The sequence below is a fragment of the Cricetulus griseus genome, chromosome 5, assembly GCF_003668045.3.
Source record: "Cricetulus griseus strain 17A/GY chromosome 5, alternate assembly CriGri-PICRH-1.0, whole genome shotgun sequence".
NCBI classification, from domain to species: domain Eukaryota; kingdom Metazoa; phylum Chordata; class Mammalia; order Rodentia; family Cricetidae; genus Cricetulus; species Cricetulus griseus.
Window position 1 is genome coordinate 60,571,926 of NC_048598.1, and position 17,453 is coordinate 60,589,378.

At 41.7% G+C, this 17,453-nt stretch overlaps 2 protein-coding genes across 9 annotated transcripts in view; both read right to left on the reverse strand.

Annotated features, from left to right (window-relative positions):
* Ubxn4 (UBX domain protein 4) overlaps positions 1–356 on the reverse strand; it is a 30,775-nt gene extending 30,419 nt beyond the window's left edge. Inside the window, exon 1 of the mRNA XM_027417741.2 lies at positions 112–356. Within this exon, the coding sequence (XP_027273542.1) occupies positions 112–193 (82 nt within the window). The 5' untranslated portion in view covers positions 194–356. The remainder of the gene's footprint in view (positions 1–111) is intronic.
* Positions 357–7,992: 7,636 nt separating this feature from the next.
* Positions 7,993–17,453, reverse strand: part of R3hdm1 (R3H domain containing 1) — a 129,058-nt gene continuing 119,597 nt past the window's right edge. For 7 of the 8 annotated variants that reach the window (XM_027417747.2, XM_027417742.2, XM_027417743.2 and 4 more), the window contains 4 exons: positions 12,620–12,764; positions 10,417–10,499; positions 9,923–10,007; positions 7,993–9,328 (listed from right to left, as the gene is read on the reverse strand). In XM_027417747.2, the coding sequence (XP_027273548.1) occupies positions 8,967–9,328; positions 9,923–10,007; positions 10,417–10,499; positions 12,620–12,764 (675 nt within the window). In that variant the 3' untranslated portion in view covers positions 7,993–8,966. Of the gene's footprint in view, positions 9,329–9,922; positions 10,008–10,416; positions 10,571–12,619; positions 12,765–17,453 lie in introns of those variants that run through there. The other variant, XM_027417750.2, reaches the window with a different exon arrangement.

Below are 17,453 nucleotides of genomic sequence, written 5' to 3' on the forward strand. Positions count from 1 at the left end.
GAGCCCAGCCGCACCGCGGGTCCTCCCACCTGGTTCACTCGACGCTAACGAGAACCAAGAAAGACCCAGCAGCACTATCTCGGAGCCTTCTCAGGCCCGCTCCCCAGTCACCTGCCACGAACACCACGAAGACAGCGCCGCTCCTCTTAGCAGACGCGATGGCCGCCGGAATGGCGCCCTGGAACCACAGCATCGCTCCCCTCAGGCCCAGGAGCTCGCTCGGTGTGTCGTCGCCGCGGTCCCACAGCCGGCCCCGCCCTCCTCGTTTTCCGGCCTCGCGGCCCGGGCAACCACCGGCTTTGGCCGACGCCTCGTCTGAGGACCCAGCTCCTCACTGGCTCGTACGCCCGACAGCGGCCCCCCTGGGGACGCGCACCGGAGCGCGCTGGGCAGAAAAAGCACGCCCCCTGTCACGTGACCACGCACGTCGCCAGGGGTCGCGCGCCCCCGTGCCTTGTCTGCTAGGTAAGTCCGCCGGTGCGCGCGCCCGCGACGCCTCCGGTTCCGACTCCAGGAAGGGGAAGGAGGCATCAGGAAGGATGACTAACCGCTACGGCACGTCGGCGTCGCCTGCAGTGAGGCTCCCTGGGAATTGTAGTCTTTCGAGGCTTGCTTATTTCGTTGCTGTGGAACTATAAACCGTGGTTTCGAGGCACGACAAAAGGGACAGTAGTGAGCGCCACAACGCTATGAGAATGAATGAAAGATAGCGAGTTGCTGTCACTCTTTGACTTGTGGAGGCAATCTGTTCCACAAAGAAGTAAAAATAAATAACCTTTACAGGTGGTCACCGGAAGCCTTTAGTTCCTATTGAGTTTGACCCTGTGAAAAAGACAGGATTCAGAGGGTACTAGTGGCGCTGGGCTTTGCTCCCACACTCAAGAGGCCGAGGTGGGTGGATCTCTGAAAGCTAGAGACCAGCCTGCTCTACATCTACATAACAGATATCTGTCCAGGCCAGCCAGGATATGTGGAGAAACCCCCCGAACCAAAAAACAAACTAAGGAAAGAAAAAGACTGGCTAAAGGCACAGCCGTAGTTTATTGTAGTACCATAAACCCTCTTCCCTGAGGGGGGGGTATTGGCAGAATACTGGCTTTCGGGGATATAATGGGCATTGACTAACTGGATCACATTCTAAAACCTCTGGCCACTATGCTATGTAAGCAACTTATTTATTTTTATTCCTGTGAAAACAATCTTGCTGGCCTTGGACAGACATCTGTTATAATACTCATTGTCAACTCAATTGGATTTGGATTCACTTAGGAGATACACTTTGGGCTATATACACTTTGGGTTTTCAGAGTTTAACAGAAGAGGGAAGAGTCTCTCTGAAGGTGGGTGACACCATCCCTACACCCCGGGGGCCCATAATGAGTAGAAAAGGGGAAGGCTACAATGCCTTTTCTGTCATATGGTTAAACAGTGCCAAAAGAAACATTTTTTCTGTGATGTTGTTTTCTGTCAAGTCTTTAATCACAGCCACAAATAACTATCCACCATGTTTCTGCCTGAGCATTATTAGTGCTGAGATTACAGGCCTGTGCTATTTGCCTAGTAAATTGACTTGTTTGTTTGTTTTGATACAGGGTTTCTCTGTGTGTAGCCCTGGCAATCCTAGAATTCACTATGTAGACCAGGCTGGCCTTGAAATCACAGAGATCTACCTGCCTCTGCCTCCCAAGTGCTGGAATTAAAGGCATGTGCAACCACAGCCTGTCCTGTGGCCACTTTTTGAACACTTATTTTCCAGCTGCTTTCTTTACGTTAACACAAAAGAAGAAAACAATGGTTTCATTCCATTGTTATGTGAGAATGTCCTAAAGATATGGCAATTTGTGGTTGGTTGACATTGAAATAAATATTAATCTATATGTAATACCTTCATAACATTTTGTGCTTTTTCTTAAATAAGATCTGAGGATTTATGTGGCTTAACATTGCATAAGTAAGTACATTGTGTTTTATATCAAATTTCCCCTCCTGCATCTGACAGTGTTTAAGAAATTAATGAGGTGATATAAAAATAGTCCATTATGTAACTCCATATGTTATGTTACCTAAAAGTAGCTAATAAATTACAATGCAAAGTTTGTATTTTTCAACCAATTTAAAAAACTGAAACAATGATCTCTATATAGGAAGCCATTCTCTAGAACTAATAATTGATTTTTTTTTTACTTCAATTTCAGATTGGCTTTATTTTTTCTCTCCTCCACCCTTCTCTACATTGCCAGAAATAAAATTCAGGGTCTTATGTGTGCTAGGCAAGCACTCTGCTACAACTCCAGCCCTGTGGACTTCCTAAAATTCAATCTGCAATCAGGTAGGATTTTGAGGTTTTACAATAAAGAAATGATAAATGAGGTAGATTTGTTTAGCTTGGTTTAAACATTCTATGATATATTCATGTATTGAAACACACATGGGAGCCCATTAATATATACAACTTTATGCTTTTATGTATGGTTTCTAAATAACTTAGCCTGGCCGGGCAGTGGTGGTGCATGCCTTTAATCCCAGCACTCAGGAGGCTGAGGCAGGTGGATCTCTGTGAATTCAAGGCCAGCTTGGTCTACCGACCGAGTCCTAGGACAGCCAAGACTGTTACATAGAGAAACCCTGTCTCAGAAAAAAACCAAAAAACTTAGGCTCACAGTGTAACAAAGTGGTAGAGTACTTGCCTAACATGCGAGTTCCATCCCCAGGATGGCATGAACTGGATGGGGTGACACGAAACAAAATCCCAGCTCTTATGAGGCTAAGGCAAGAGGATCAAAAGTTCAAGGTTATTCTGTCTCAAAATGATAAAAGTTCCATGTCTTAACTTGAAATAGCATTTTTTTTTTTTTTTTTGGTCTTTCGAGACAGGGTTTCATTTTATGTCGCTTTGGAGCCTATCCTGGCACTTGCTCTGGAGACCAGGCTGGCCTCGAATTCACAGAGATCCGCCTGCCTCTGCCTACTGAGTGCTGGGATTAAAGGTGTGGGCCACCAACGCCCGGCTTGAAATAGCATTTTTTGTTTTGATTTGTATGCATGGATTTGTAATTGTTTGTTTTTTGAGATAGGGAATATGTAGCCCTGGCTTTCCTGGATGGAGCTCATTGTGTACATCATAGAAATTCTCCTGCCTCTGCCTCCCAAGTGCTGGGATTAAAGACATGCACCATCATGGCAAGCCATACTTAATAATTTGTATGAAAATCATATAAATAGGGGGACATGGGAGGATGAAAGGGAGGGGGAAGTAGTATTGATATGTAAAATAAGACTTTCTAATTTAAATAAAAATTACTATAAAAAAGAAGTAGACACACACAAAAAAAGTAAATAATGTAAAGAAAACTTTTTTTTTTTTTCTTGAGAGAGAAAAGTTGCATAAAGAAAGTTGTCTATATGGAGTAAAATTTACCTGCCTGTAGACCAGGAAGAAAATAACTCGATAACTGTGTAAGGCTTGTGGATGCATATGAAATAAAAATGGAAGAAAAAAATTTGCATTTGTCCTAGCTTCATTCAAAAATCAAGTTTTCTTGTGTAAACTACTGTGAAATCCCTCTTCTGCTTCAAAGGCAGATACAGGTGAGTAATATACAGTTGCATCAGTGGCAAGGTGTAGGGCAGTAACAAGGAGTTAGTCCATAAAGTCTGAAAACAGCCAGCCCTGGTAGTGAATACCTCCATTTGTAGTCGGCATAACCCTGTACAAACTTCCTAACCTCTCTGACAGTTCAGTTGGCCTCACTAGATAATTAAAGCCAAGAGGGAACCTGCCCTGTAGGCTATGTGATTACACAGAAAGCAGCATTGTAAGTGCTTAGCAAGGACTTGGTAATTAAGTGGTAATTAAGTGCTTTAGAGGTGATGGCTATTGTTTCTGAAGGCCTGCCCAAATCATGTTTAAGAAAACTATGCATGTACTTCTCAGAATGCAAAGCCTTTGTTTTGCTAGATCGTTTCTAAATTTAATCACTGGACAAATACTTGTTGAGAAATGCATTACTGGTGTGGAGGAGGTATTAGTAAACAAGAGCCATAGACAATCTGTCTGGAGGATTACATTCCGATGGGTAGCAAAACATTAAGCAATGAATTGGCCAATTACTCTTGTAATTGCCACTGTGATAAATGCTGAGAAAAGGAACTACAGGATATTATTAGTTTACATTAAGTCATTAATTATAGTTTACCAGAAATAGCCTCAAGTGAGACTGAAATAGACCACTGGAAAAGCTAGCTACTTGAAGGAAGTAGTATTTAAATACGAATGAAGTGCTCTGTGGAGAGGCTCCTCATTCAAAGGCACACACACATTTCTCTGCAGAGGACTTCAGTTCAGTTCTGTGAGCACCCACATTAGGTGGCTCACAATAGCCCATAACTCCAGCTTCAGGGGATCTCACCATTTCCTTTGGTTTCTGTGGAAACCTACATACATGTGCACATAACAAATATACATACACATATAATTAAGAAAAATCTTTTTTTCCCCCAAGTTCACTGGAATATTCCAGGTGGGAAATAAATGTTTCAAGCAGAAGTTAAATACAGAAACAATCCTCATTTTTGTGCTTTGAAGGCCCACTCAAATCATTTTGTGTGTACACTTGTGTGAAAGCCAAAGGTATTTCAGTTGTCATTCCCAAGAACCATTCACCTTATTTATTGGGTATAGGGTCCTTTACTGACTTGAAGTGCCAAGCAGACCAGGCTGGCTAACCAGCAAGGCTCAGAGATCTGCCTTTCTCAGCCTCCCCAGGAATGGGCTTACAAATCACTTTTGTTTGTTGTTTTTATTACCACCGCCCCCTCCCCAGACATGGGTTTTACTGCATTTGCAGACTGATTACTCAACATGTTATGTACAGGAGATAATTTTGGATTGTAAAGAGAGAGGACCTTACTCTAGTTTTCTAGGGTGTTACTGTCTGATACCACTTAAAAATTTAATTTTGGTCCTGGGGCCATCGAGATAGCTCATTGGGTAAAGCCTGCCTCCAAGTGAGCACCAGAACACACATGGTAGAGAACCGAGTTTTCCTCTGACTTGCACAGGTTCCCCACCTCAAATATATGTAATTTTCAACAAGTTCTGTGCTGTGAATGTATGGATCTTCTAAGAGAATTCTGTAGTGAAGATGACTTTGAATTCTTGATCCTCTTGCCTTGATCTCCCAAGTGCTGGGATTAGAGGGGTTGCTTGCTTAATGCAGAGCTGTGGATGGAACCCAGAGCTTCATGCTTACTGGGCAAGCTTGGTCTCTACCAACTGAACTACATCTCCGGCGATCCCCAGGATCACTACTACTCTTGAACTGTAGGGCCAATACTAGGCAATAAAAGAGCAACTTGAACACAAGCTCTGAAATACGTTCACGTAGCTATGAGGTGACTTACAGGTGGGTAGCATCATGGTGTGGGTACTCTGTACAAAAAGGGATGCTTACTAGAAATGACAGAGCATGGTGGGACAAGGTTTCATCACAAATGCTTCAGAATGGTACTAACTTAAGATACAAATCCCGCCTGGGCCTTGGTGGCACATGCCTTTAATCCCAGCACTGGGGAGGCAGAGGCAGGCGGATCTCTGTGAGTTCGAGACCACCCTGATGTACAAGAGCTAGTTCTAGGACAGCCTCCAAAGGGACAGAGAAACCCTGTCTTGAAGATACAAACTCCCTTTTAATGAAATTTTCTGTATATTTTTAGAATACAGGTGATTAAAACCATAGGAAGAGAAACCAAATCCAAGTATGTTACACAGTATATGACAAACTGGCCTATATTGTTCTAACCATGACACATGGCTAATTTTATGTCTAGTCTCTATTTTTTTTTTTAAGACAGTCTCATGATGAACTGTATAGCAGAGGAGGATAAACTTAATTCTGGATCTTTGTACCTTTACTCCCAAGTTCTGGGCTAATAGATGTCACTGTCCTGACCAAAGTTTAAGCTTCATTGGGATATAGCTTATTGAAACATTAATGTTCCTTTTTTTTTTTTTTTTACATTTATTTCTTCAGGTGTGTACATACGTATGTGTTAATATGGGGTACATGCCTGCCATGGCATTCACATGGACACTAGAGGATAACTTTCAGAAGTTTGTTTTCTCCTACTGTGTGGTTTCTGAGGTGTGAACTCACTTGTCAGGCATGGTGGCAGGTGACTTTATTTGATGGGGTATCTTTCTGGTCAACGAGTATCATTGTTATTTGAGTCAGTCTTACTATGTAGATTGGGCTGGTACAGAACTTTCAACCATTATGCCTGTCCCCTGAGTGCTGGAATTATAGGTTTGAGTCACTATACCTGGCTTTAACTATTTTGAAGCTCAAGTGAAATGTGTAAACAGAGGTTAGAGGTTTCTATCTGTCCGGTGTTCATCCTTTTACCACATGACCCTGTATTTTCGTCTTCTTGAAGGTGGTCACTCTTAATCGATGGAGGCTTTCTTAGTGACAAAATCTTTTATCCCCATCTTCAGAAGGCATATGACCCCCTCCCCCATTATATAATAGACTTGATCCAAGTCAGACCAGCCACAATTTCAGTTTGGTGGTCCAGGGACTCATGTAGCCCAGGCTGTCTTCAAACCTGCCAAAGATGACCTTTTGATTTTTCTGCGTCCACCTCCCCAGTGCCAAGATTTCATGTGTGTACCATCACACCTGGTTTATGTAGTGTTGGCGATCAAACCTAGGGCTTTCCGAATGCTAGACAAGTATTGTACCAACTGAACTACACCCTCACCTGGAGTACTTACTTCTGTGTGTTTGACTGTGTGTGATAGCATGTCATAGGCTGAGGGCAACTTGTAGGAGTCAGTTGTCTCCTACCACATAGATCCTGGAAATAGAACTCTTGCCTCAACCTTCCAAGCAAGTACTGTGATTATGGACATGCACTACCACACATAGTTTAAGGCTTGTGCTAAACAAATAAATTTGTTAAGCAACAAGAGAATTGAAACTTAACTTAGCTAATTCTTTTGTCTATTTCAATGCTTCCTTTCCTCTTCCCCAAAGAACTACTATGATTATTTTTCTGTTTCTGACTCAGGGTTTCCTTTCCTTTATGCCCTTCTAATATTCCTGTGTCAGGAATAAAACAATCCAAAATGAATTAGTTAGAAATAAATCAGAAACAGTGCACTCTGTTGCAGTGTTTTATGCTGGTGAAGGATGACGGGTTCAATGTGTGAGTGGAAGCCTTAGATTTTCTTTCAGTCTCAGCTCTCAAAGCTTCCAGAATCCTAGACATGGGGCCTTTGAGTAGCTAGATACTGGACCATGGAGACTGCTAGGATGCAAGGGTCAGACCACCTTTACAAAGACCTTCTGGTTGGCCTCTGCTCAGGTCTTACATTGACATTTTTCTACTGCTGATGTGGAGAATAACTTAGCTGCTTTGTTGTAGTAGTGTGGATGTGCTGCCCTGACTTACATCAAGCACACAAGAATGGTGGCTTTTTATTCTGAGGTCTATTTCCACTGCTCACAGGCCACAAGTCCCTCAATGATGGGATCAGGACAACTAACTTTTCTTAGCCTGAATGAGAGTGTAGATCCTATTTCGTTGTCAGCTATGATACTAATTATTTTCTCTTACTGCTTCTGGCACCATGGAAAACACACTGTGGCCACAGGACGACTTTGTGGAGTAGGTTCTCGCCTTCTACCTTTATGGATTCTAGAGATTGAATGCAATAAGTGTTCTTACCCGATGCCACCTTACCAGCCCCTAAAGATGTTTCTTTTTTTTGTTTTGTTTTGTTTTGTTTTTGTTTTTCGAGACAGGGTTTCTCTGTGTAGCTTTGGAGCCTATCCTGGCACTCGCACTGAACTAACAGAGATCCACCTGCCTCTGCCTCCCGAGGGCTGGGATTAAAGGTGTGCGCCACCAACGCCCGGCTTTCTTTTTCTTTTTTCTTTTTTTTTTTTCCTTAAAGATATTTCTAATTAAAAAAAGACAACGTAGGTCTACATTTGTAAACATTTATTCTCTTGAACTGAAAAAGGCTTGCATCAGCACATTGTACAGCCTTGCAAAATTACACAGAAATTGAAAATAAGGTTCCTTGTTCATAAGTGCAATGAATCTTTGATGTCCAGTAATCCGCTGCAAACAATGAAAACAAAATTTAAACCACTTAAGAAGTTTCAGCACTCATCAAGTGCATTTCCTTGGGAGATAAAATACCCACAGAGGAGAATGCAGATGAGTGGCATTTAGTTATTGGAAGGACACTTAAAAAAAAAAGTGGAATAATTTTCCTGCCTAGGATGATTCCTATTTCTTTTTAACCTAAGTGGTTTTACTAAGAGGCATTGAGAACATAATTACCTTACACTTAATGGCCATACTACCTAAATGAAGGAAGGACCCTGTTGGGGAGTTCTGGATTTCCTGGAAAACTTTTCTGTGTTTAGCAATTCAGTGGAGGAGTAATTGTCTATTTGTGGGTCTCCTTAGCACCCTCAGCACCCCCCAGAGGATAGTTTTGACATGGTTTTGACTTGGTTATTCCATTCCTGCATTCTTTTTTTTTCCCCCAAAGTCTGAGTTGGTTCACACTGTGCTGGCCGCAAAAAGAAATACAGGCTGCAACTGGTTATAATCACTTTGAAGAATAATTTGCTGTACAATAGAGCTTTGGATCTGATACAAGAATTCAGAAATATAAAACAAAATAACTATAAAAGTTAGGAGGCATCTGAACAGCATTTCCTTAGAAAAAGCTGCTAACTCTGTATCATTCCTGTGTGGGTTCCTATAGTCACTGGGGTGAAATAGTTATCTCCCCCTCCTTTTACTGGGTCCCTGGCCTTTCTTCCAAAAGCTGTAACATGTGGCCACACATCCCAGGAGTCTTTATATTAATATCCGCTCCACATATCAAGCCAATCAGATGGGAGAGGGCAGGGGGATTATAGAGGGGTCCAAAGGTGGCTGATTTACTGAGAACTTGCCCTTTCCAAAATGTGGAAGTCGTAGTGCTTCTTGCTCATTCTCAGCTTAAACTTGTTCACTGAGTGGATCTGCTTCTTTAGTGCACTCTGTGCAGCTGAAATGGAGGGGAACGTGGCTAAGACAGTGTACGTAGAGGCCAGGTCACTGGGTTTAGAGCGCTCGGGGTTGACAGTGCTATCCCCACTGCCACAGCAGAGAGGATGACGATGAAGCTGGGGCTGAGACTGGGGGTCCCGGAGCCATCGGATCTTGGCGCCAATTTTAAAGAGTTCCCCAAAAAGCTTCTCAGCTTCCATTCGAGTTATTCCATCTGGTAGTTCTGTGATTTCCAAGACCTTGCCAACAACTAGCATAGAAAAGGTGAGAGTTAATTTGCACACCTATCACCAGAGACGATGGAACAAGAATTTTGCTGCCCCAGATGACACAGAAAACAATGTTCTGACATTATATAAACTCACAAAATCTCCTTTTCTCTTTAAAATCATTCCAACTCAACACTAAGTGCTAAGCTACTCATCTCAGTCTTCACTGATTAGGTATAGCACTAAACAGTGGCATTCTCTAGACTAGGTCACTGGGCAAACGCTTTCTGAGCTGCCCACTCCTAATGTGAAGTAAAACAGAACAGCACCTGCCCTCCCCACTTCAGCAGAACTGAAGTATAAAGGCAAAAAGCACTTTACCACAGAAAGATGACAACTTCGCATTGGCAGTTTTCTGCTGCTGAGAATGAGCCCTTTCTCTCCCTGCTCCTTTTAGATACATCTTTTCCCTGTGGCCCTTTTTACTGCTGCTAAAGCTACCTGCCAAGGCCTTACTATGTATACACTCACATCACATCTAACAACCTGAAGGTGCAGATGGAGGAATTTCTAAAATCGAGCCCATTTTAGTGGTGTGGTGGGATGAGTATTGAGACCAACATCTATGGACACACCTGCTTCGCCGGCTCCAAGGTCAGTGGATGCAGCTTTCTTAGCTTGTCTGCGTCCTCGGTTCCCATGCCTGCTGCCAGACTGACCCTAGAAAACCAGGAAGAGTTGCAAACTAAGTTGTGATATTTGAAAATATCACAAACGAACTTTGGGTTAAGTGCTTGAGCAGAAATTACACTAGTCCCAGGCTAGGTCTGCTTTGTAGCTCAACTCACTAGGAACTGCCTGCAGACTGGTTTTTCATAAACAAGGGTGCTGTACCTGTGGCTACCCCCATCTTCTGGTATCAGCAGGGAAGCACCACTCAGCCGAGCAGCTGCCACCTTGTCCCTTGCTCTGTTCTACATTGGGCCAGTGCTAACAAGTATCAGCAGCTTGTTGAGGCATTCCCAGAATTCAGACAGTGCAGATAGCTGGCCCCAGCACTTCTGATATTCTCAGAAACAGTTAGGGTGTTCAGCAACAGAGCCTGTGGAGTAGGAACTGCCTGTCATACCTGTTGGTGTGGAATGTGTCCATGCAGAAGAGTAGGAGGATTGTACTGCAGGGGCTGGCCAAGCAGTGGATACCTGGCATCTCCTGAAAGTCATTAAAAACACTTTTCATGGTTCCCTCTTCTTGGCTGTAATGTACTTACCAGAGTTTGCTAACTGTTCAGAAAGAAGATAAACATAGAAAACATGTTTGGTGGGAAACAGGCATAGATAACAGATGTATTTTAAAAATTTATTTGTGTGTCTGTAAGTGTGTACATGCTTAATAAATTATGGGGTGTGTGGAAGCCAGAGGACAACCTGTGGAAGTTAGTTTTCTCCTTTGGGTACTGGGAATTGAACTTAGGGTCAGTAGAATTGGAAGCAAGTTTATTTAACTGCTGAGCTATCTAACTGAACCAGATGTCCTTTATTTAAAATGACAAAGTTCTTTTACTTCTTCAAAGAGCCAATGCAAGCTTCTGAAAGAACACACACACACCAAGTAAAAGTTGTGTATGTCACAATGGTGAAATTAAGTCAATAATGCTCAAAAACACAGAATACACAGTTGCTAAAAAATTCTGACACAGTTTCAGAGGCTTAGTCCATTATCATCATGGTGACACTCATGGTGCTGGAGCAATAGCTGAGAGCTATACCCACCCTGATGGGGGAGGGGAGGAAAGGGGAGGGGAGGAGAGAGAGGAAAGAGAGAGGAAGGAGAGAGAGGGAAGAGAAGGAGAGAGAGAGAAGAGAGAGAGATTGAGCAAGCATGAGGATCTGGGTCTAATATGGACTTTTGAAATCTCAAAGCCCATCCCCAGGGAGAAACTTCCTCTAACAAAACCACACCTCCTAATACTTCAAATCCTATCAAAGAGTTCCACTTCATGGTGACCAGTATTATATATGTGCTTCAGGGGCCCTCTGGTACTGTCATTTCTCTGTGTAATACTGGTTATCCTAGAACAGAACTCACTTTATAGGCCAAGTTGGCATCAAACTCAAGAGATCTACCTGTCTCTGCCTCCTGAGTGCTCGGATTAAAGGTGTGCGTCATCACTCCTTGGGCATGGACCATCTCTCCAGCCCCTCAGTTTATTTATTTATTTATTTATTTATTTATTTATTTATTTATTTCTGAGACAGGGTTTCTCTGTATAACAGCTCTGGTTGTCCTGGAACTTCCTCTGTAAACCAGGCTAGCCTCAAACTCACAGATATCCTCCTGCCTCTGCCTCCCAAGTCCTGGGATTAAAGGTGTGCACCACCAAAGCCTGGCTGAATGTTTCCCCATTTAACAATTCCTTTTTAATAAAAAAATTAAGGGCAAATGTGTTTGAATCTGTGTATGAGGGCACGCCTGCAGAGGCCAGAAATGGGGGTTAGACACCTTGAAACTGGATGGGTGTCTGTGAGCCACCTAATGTGGGTGCTAGGAAATGATCTCAGGTCTTCTGTAAGAGAAGTTAAATACATGAGCCTTCTCTCCAGCCCTGTAAGTGATTCTTTAAAATATGACTCTGGGAACTACAGCATAGATGGCTCGGTGGTTAAAAGCACTTACTGCTATTATAGAGTTCCTGAGTTTCATTACCATTGACTTGTCAGGCAGTTCAAAACCATCTGTAACTCCAGGGACTCTGACACCTTTGGTTTCTATGTGTATCTGCACTCACAAGCACAGACTCATGTGCAAACACATACTCCTATACATCATTTAAAATAAAAACCATTTTTTAAAAGATTTATTCATTATGAAGGCCAGTAGAGGGCACCAGATCTCATTGCAGATGGTTGCTGGAAATTGAACTCAGGACCTCTCGAAGAGTAAGCAGTGCTCTTAACCACTGAGCTATCTCTCCAGCCCCAAAAGCAATTTTTAAAGCATGGCTCTAAAATGGAAGAAGTGTCCGAGTAGGGGCACATTAAACTTTATATAAATGCTTACTGAATCAATTTCTTACTAAACAAAGTATAAATATAGAACAATTATAAAACATAAGCATTTTAGCACCAAGTCTGATAACATGAGTGTGATTCCTGGAACTAACATGGTACAAGGAGAGAACCAACTCCTGCAAGGTGTCCTCTGATTTTCACATACATGCACACAGTCATGCAAAATAAACAAATATATGCAATTATACAGAGAAGAGTGACAGGTGCCATCAGGATGGTTTACAGTTTCCTGAAGCTGTGACCAGTTTCACGAATACTTACCCTGCCCAGGAACAAACGGTCTAGCAAACTGGGACATGATGGAAAGTGGTGGTCCCGAAGGACGGATGGTCTTTAGGGTGGACAGCTGAGCTGGAGCCGGTGACTGCACTGGTGAAATGATAGGGCTGCTAAGTTGAGGGCTGTGCTGTAATCACAGTAAGAGGAAATTAGGTCATACTTGGGGCAGGCTGTTGAGAAATTTGTTTAGACAAAATTTTTTATTCATTGAATTATAAATTGGTATCTGTCCAAAAACAAAAATTATTATAAACTGCACCTTCAAATACTTGCAACAGATTATTCCTATGCATTCACATTTATACATTATTATTACAAAAATGAGAACAGACTACTATATTGTTGAAACCTGCTCTGTAACTTGGCAATAATGCTGCTGCTTTTGCAATTAGAATATAGACCTACTCATTCTTTTCTAAATTAAATGTTTACAAAATTTCATTTAAAAATAATTTCATCCTTGGAAAATAGTCACACTATAATACAAAGGATTCTTAATTTTCCTAAATGGTGCTAATGTTTTCTTTACTTTTTGGCAGTATTACTGTATAGCCCTGGCTTGCCTCAAATTCATTATGTACACCAGGCTAGCCTCAAACTCACTGATGATCTTCCCAACTCTTCCTCCTGTGTGCTGGGTTTCAGGCATGCACTGTCATATCCAGGTTACATCTTCTTTATATTCATTTGCCTTTTCTCTTGCAACTATGACTTTGTGATATGAGAGCCTTCTGATACTTATGCCATTATACTAACATTATGTAAGCATTGAAGTGTACTTTCAAGATTACTGCAGTGGTGCTAGGTGACAGGAATATTTGAGCTCCATTATAATCTATTATTTTAGGGAATAATACCTAGGACATTAAGCATGCTGGGCTAGGCTTCTATCGGCCACATCCACAGTTGACTATTATACTCCTGGCCAATGTTGTACACAATTAACTTAAATGATGATGTGGCACACAACATATGTATGTTATCTTTTTATTTTTTATCTGAAAATAATCTGAGCAGCTCATGACACTCCTTTAGGAGAAATCAGTGTCTATTCTCTAAAACTAATGACACTTTTTACTTTATTATTTTATGTATATGGCTATTTTATCTGCATGTATGTATAGTATTATATGCATGCTTGGTGCCAATGGAGGTAAAAAGGGGGCATTGGATCCCTTAATACTGGAGTTACAGACAGTTGTGAGATGCCATATGCATGTTGGGAATGGAACCCAGGTTCTTTGGAAGAGCAGCCAGTAAGTACCCTTAACTGATTACCCATCTCTCCAGTTCCCAACATTTTCTTATAAAACCATAGGACATTAATAATATAATACTATGATCTAAACTACAGAGCTCTTTCAAATTTTGACAAATGTCCTTTCTAATAACAGAGGCAGTAACATCCCCTATATTTCTGGAATTCAGACTAGAACCAAAACTGTCTTGAGCTGGAGCTACTGTGGTACCTCACTCAGTACTCTCTGATCTGGTACAAATTCTCTTTCAGAACTCTGATGTCTGTGAAGACTCATTTCTAAAGATATTTTGAAGATAAGTTATTTTGACTTCTGTTTTCCTTCACTGAGATAGAAGCTCAAGACCAGGTTGGCCTTGAACTCACGATTATCCTGCTTCAGCATCTTAATGACTCAAATTACAAGTATGTATCATCACTGTGCTTGGGTTGCTATAACATTTTTTTAAAGATTTTATTTATTTATTATATATACAACATTCTGCTTCTATGTATATCTGCACACCAGAAGAGGGCACCAGGTCTCATAACGGATGGTTTGTGAGCCACCATGTGGTTGCTGGGAATTGAACTCAGGACCTCTAGAAGAGCAGTCAGTGCTCTTAACCACTGAGCCATCTCTCCAGCCCCTAAAAGCAGATTTTTTTTTTGTTTTTGTTTTTTTTTTTTTTGAGACAGGGTTTCTCTTTGTAGCTTTGTAGCCTATCCTGGCACTCGCTCTGGAGACCTTGAACTAATAGAGATCTGCCTGCCTCTGCCTCCTGAGTGCTGGGATTAAAGGTGTGTGCCACAACGTCCGGCAGCCAAAAGCGGATTTTTGAACTAGACTTTGTACCTTGTGTGCTTTAGAAAGTGTTACCAATTGGCATTTTAAAAAGAGTTGTACTAAGTTATACAACTCAGAAACTCCAAGAGAGCTTATAACTAGGTGTTTCCTAATATTTTAAATTATGTCTCATTGAATTTTCCCAATTTGAAATATGAAGTACTTTAAGATCAGGGTGGGGGCTGGAGAGATGACTTGGTGGTTAAGAGCACTAGTTGCTCTTCAAGAAGACCCAGGTTCAATTCCTAGCAACCACATGGCAGCTTACAACTGCCTATAACTCCAGTCTGTAATTCCTCACACAAACAGACATGCAGGCAAAACTCCAATGCCCATAAAATAAAAAGAAATCTAAATAAACAAACAAACAAACAAATAAAGGGCCAGGCAGTGGTGGCTCAAGCCTTTAATCCCAGCATCTGGGAGGCAGAAGCAGGAGGATCTCTGTAAATTTGAGACCAGCCTGGTCTACAAGATCTAGTTCCAGGACAGGCTCCAAAGTTACACAAAGAAACCCTGTCTCGAAAAACCAAAAAAGATCAGGGTGAAACTCAGTGCTAGACTACTTGCCCAACATGCATGAGGTTCTGAGCTCACTCCTCAGCACTCCCCAACCCCACACCTACCCCCCACCCAGACAAACAAGACTGACAAGAAACACACACATGCAAGCTCGCACATGCACACACAGCAAACCCTCAAATCAAATAAACATAGTTTCATTGTTTAATGGTCACTGGCCATTTATAGTTAGCAAATCTATACATAAATTGTCTGTGTTAGTAGTTAGTCACCTATTACAACTGAACTTGTAGTCATAGTAGGTATGTTTTCAAGGTAAAACAGAGATATGTTTTAGATAGACAGGTCATCTTCAAACACTTCAGAGATGGCACTTCAATTGTTTTAATAACATAGGTTCTTTTTTATGACAATGAGACATGTCTGCTCCTGGCAGCACCAATCTACTTAAAAGATGATGGTGGGCACTGAAGAAACTCCACATGGAGTTCATTTTCCTTGTGGAAAAAGTAAGCCACTGTGCAAGAAGATGCTCTTGCAGACTGCTGACAAGTATGCTGTCCAAACTGGACAAACAGGACACATAAGTGACTGCTGAACTTTGGAAAGACAAGGTAGGACAGCCCTTCAGAATATCCTGCTTCACAGAATAGTCTATTAGATATGCTAGGCCTGTAGGCCAAACATGGATGCCTCAATGTTGCAGATGAACTTGGGGTGACTGTCCAGGTAGCCAGCTGTTTCTGTTGTTTCTCACACTTTTTGGAAGTTGCTTGTTTGTATTTCCTGCTTACTCAGGTAATATTATTTCTTTCTTAGGTCTTAAATGGAGCTGAAGACTTCATAGTTATCCTTGTTATCAGATTCAGAAAAGAAATTCACTAAAGAAATGTAAAGTGTATAAGGTTGAGAGACATAAAAGGCTTATTTGGGTTGGAATTGCAAGTTAGGATAGAAAGTGAATTAGGAACACTTTGAATTCACCAAAATAGGATAGTAATGGAGTATTTTCCAAATCCAAATAAACTAGCATTGTTGATGTATTTATGGCCTGTATATATTATATATAGTTATTGTACTTGCTGTATATAATTTTTCTTATATTAGTTATAACCTTTTACAATTTTAGACAAAAATGGGGAAATGTGATTATTTTGTTTGTGCTCTGTTAAAATAAAGCTTGTCTGAAGCTCAGAGGGTAGCCACTAGTTAACCATAGAGGCCAGGCAGTGGTGGCACACACCTTTAATCCCACCACTTGGTGTGTGGATTTTAATTCTACCACTGGTGTAGGGATATATTATTTATGATTTATTAAAGCTTGCCTGAGGATTCAGAAAGCAAAGTCAGCCACAAACTGTAGAAGCCAGGCGGTGGTGGTACACACCTTTAATTCCACCACTTCGGAGGTAGAGGTAGATGGATCTCTGTTAGTTCAAGGCCACACTGAGCTACAAGAAATACATCCAGTCCTAAAGAGAAACAGCTTACACAAAGATGATCTCAGCACTTGGGATCACAAAACTTTAATCCCAGAACTCAGAAGAGGTATTTAAGACAGAAGAAACAGGGTCTCAGAGCTGGTATTCATTCTCCAGCGACATTGAAGACAGGAAAGCACTGAAGTCTCAGGATTGTCTAGCCACACTGAAGAGAGCATAACAGTCTGGGATTGCCTTTCAGTAGAGGTGAGAGCTAGTGGCCTGTTACTTTGCTTTTCTGATCTTCAGTTTGAAGCTTGAACCCCAGTATCTGTAACTGGGTCTTTTATTTATCATGTTATAACTTGGGATCTCTTGCCTTTGATCTCAGTACTTAGGATGCACATGGTTTTAATACCAGCACTAGGGAGGTAGAGACAGAAAGTGATATGGCTGGGCAGAGAGAAATGTAACGTGGAAGGAGAAAGGAGATCAGCTTTTTCTGTCTGAGGATTTTTTAGGCATAAGAACTTCAGTGACTGGCTCCTTTACTTCTCTGATCTTTCAGCTTTCAACCCCTAATATCTGACTCTGGGTTTTTGTAAGTAACACCAATTAGATTCTCAATACAATTATAGGAGAGAAATACCAAGTTACATATAAAGGTAGGCCTATTAGAACTTTTGGGAAGGATTAGGAGACAGGTGTGCCCTTGCTGGAGGAGGTGAATCACCCCAGGCAGCCTTTGATGTTTCAAAAGCCCATTCCCAGTTAGTTCTCTCTCTGCCT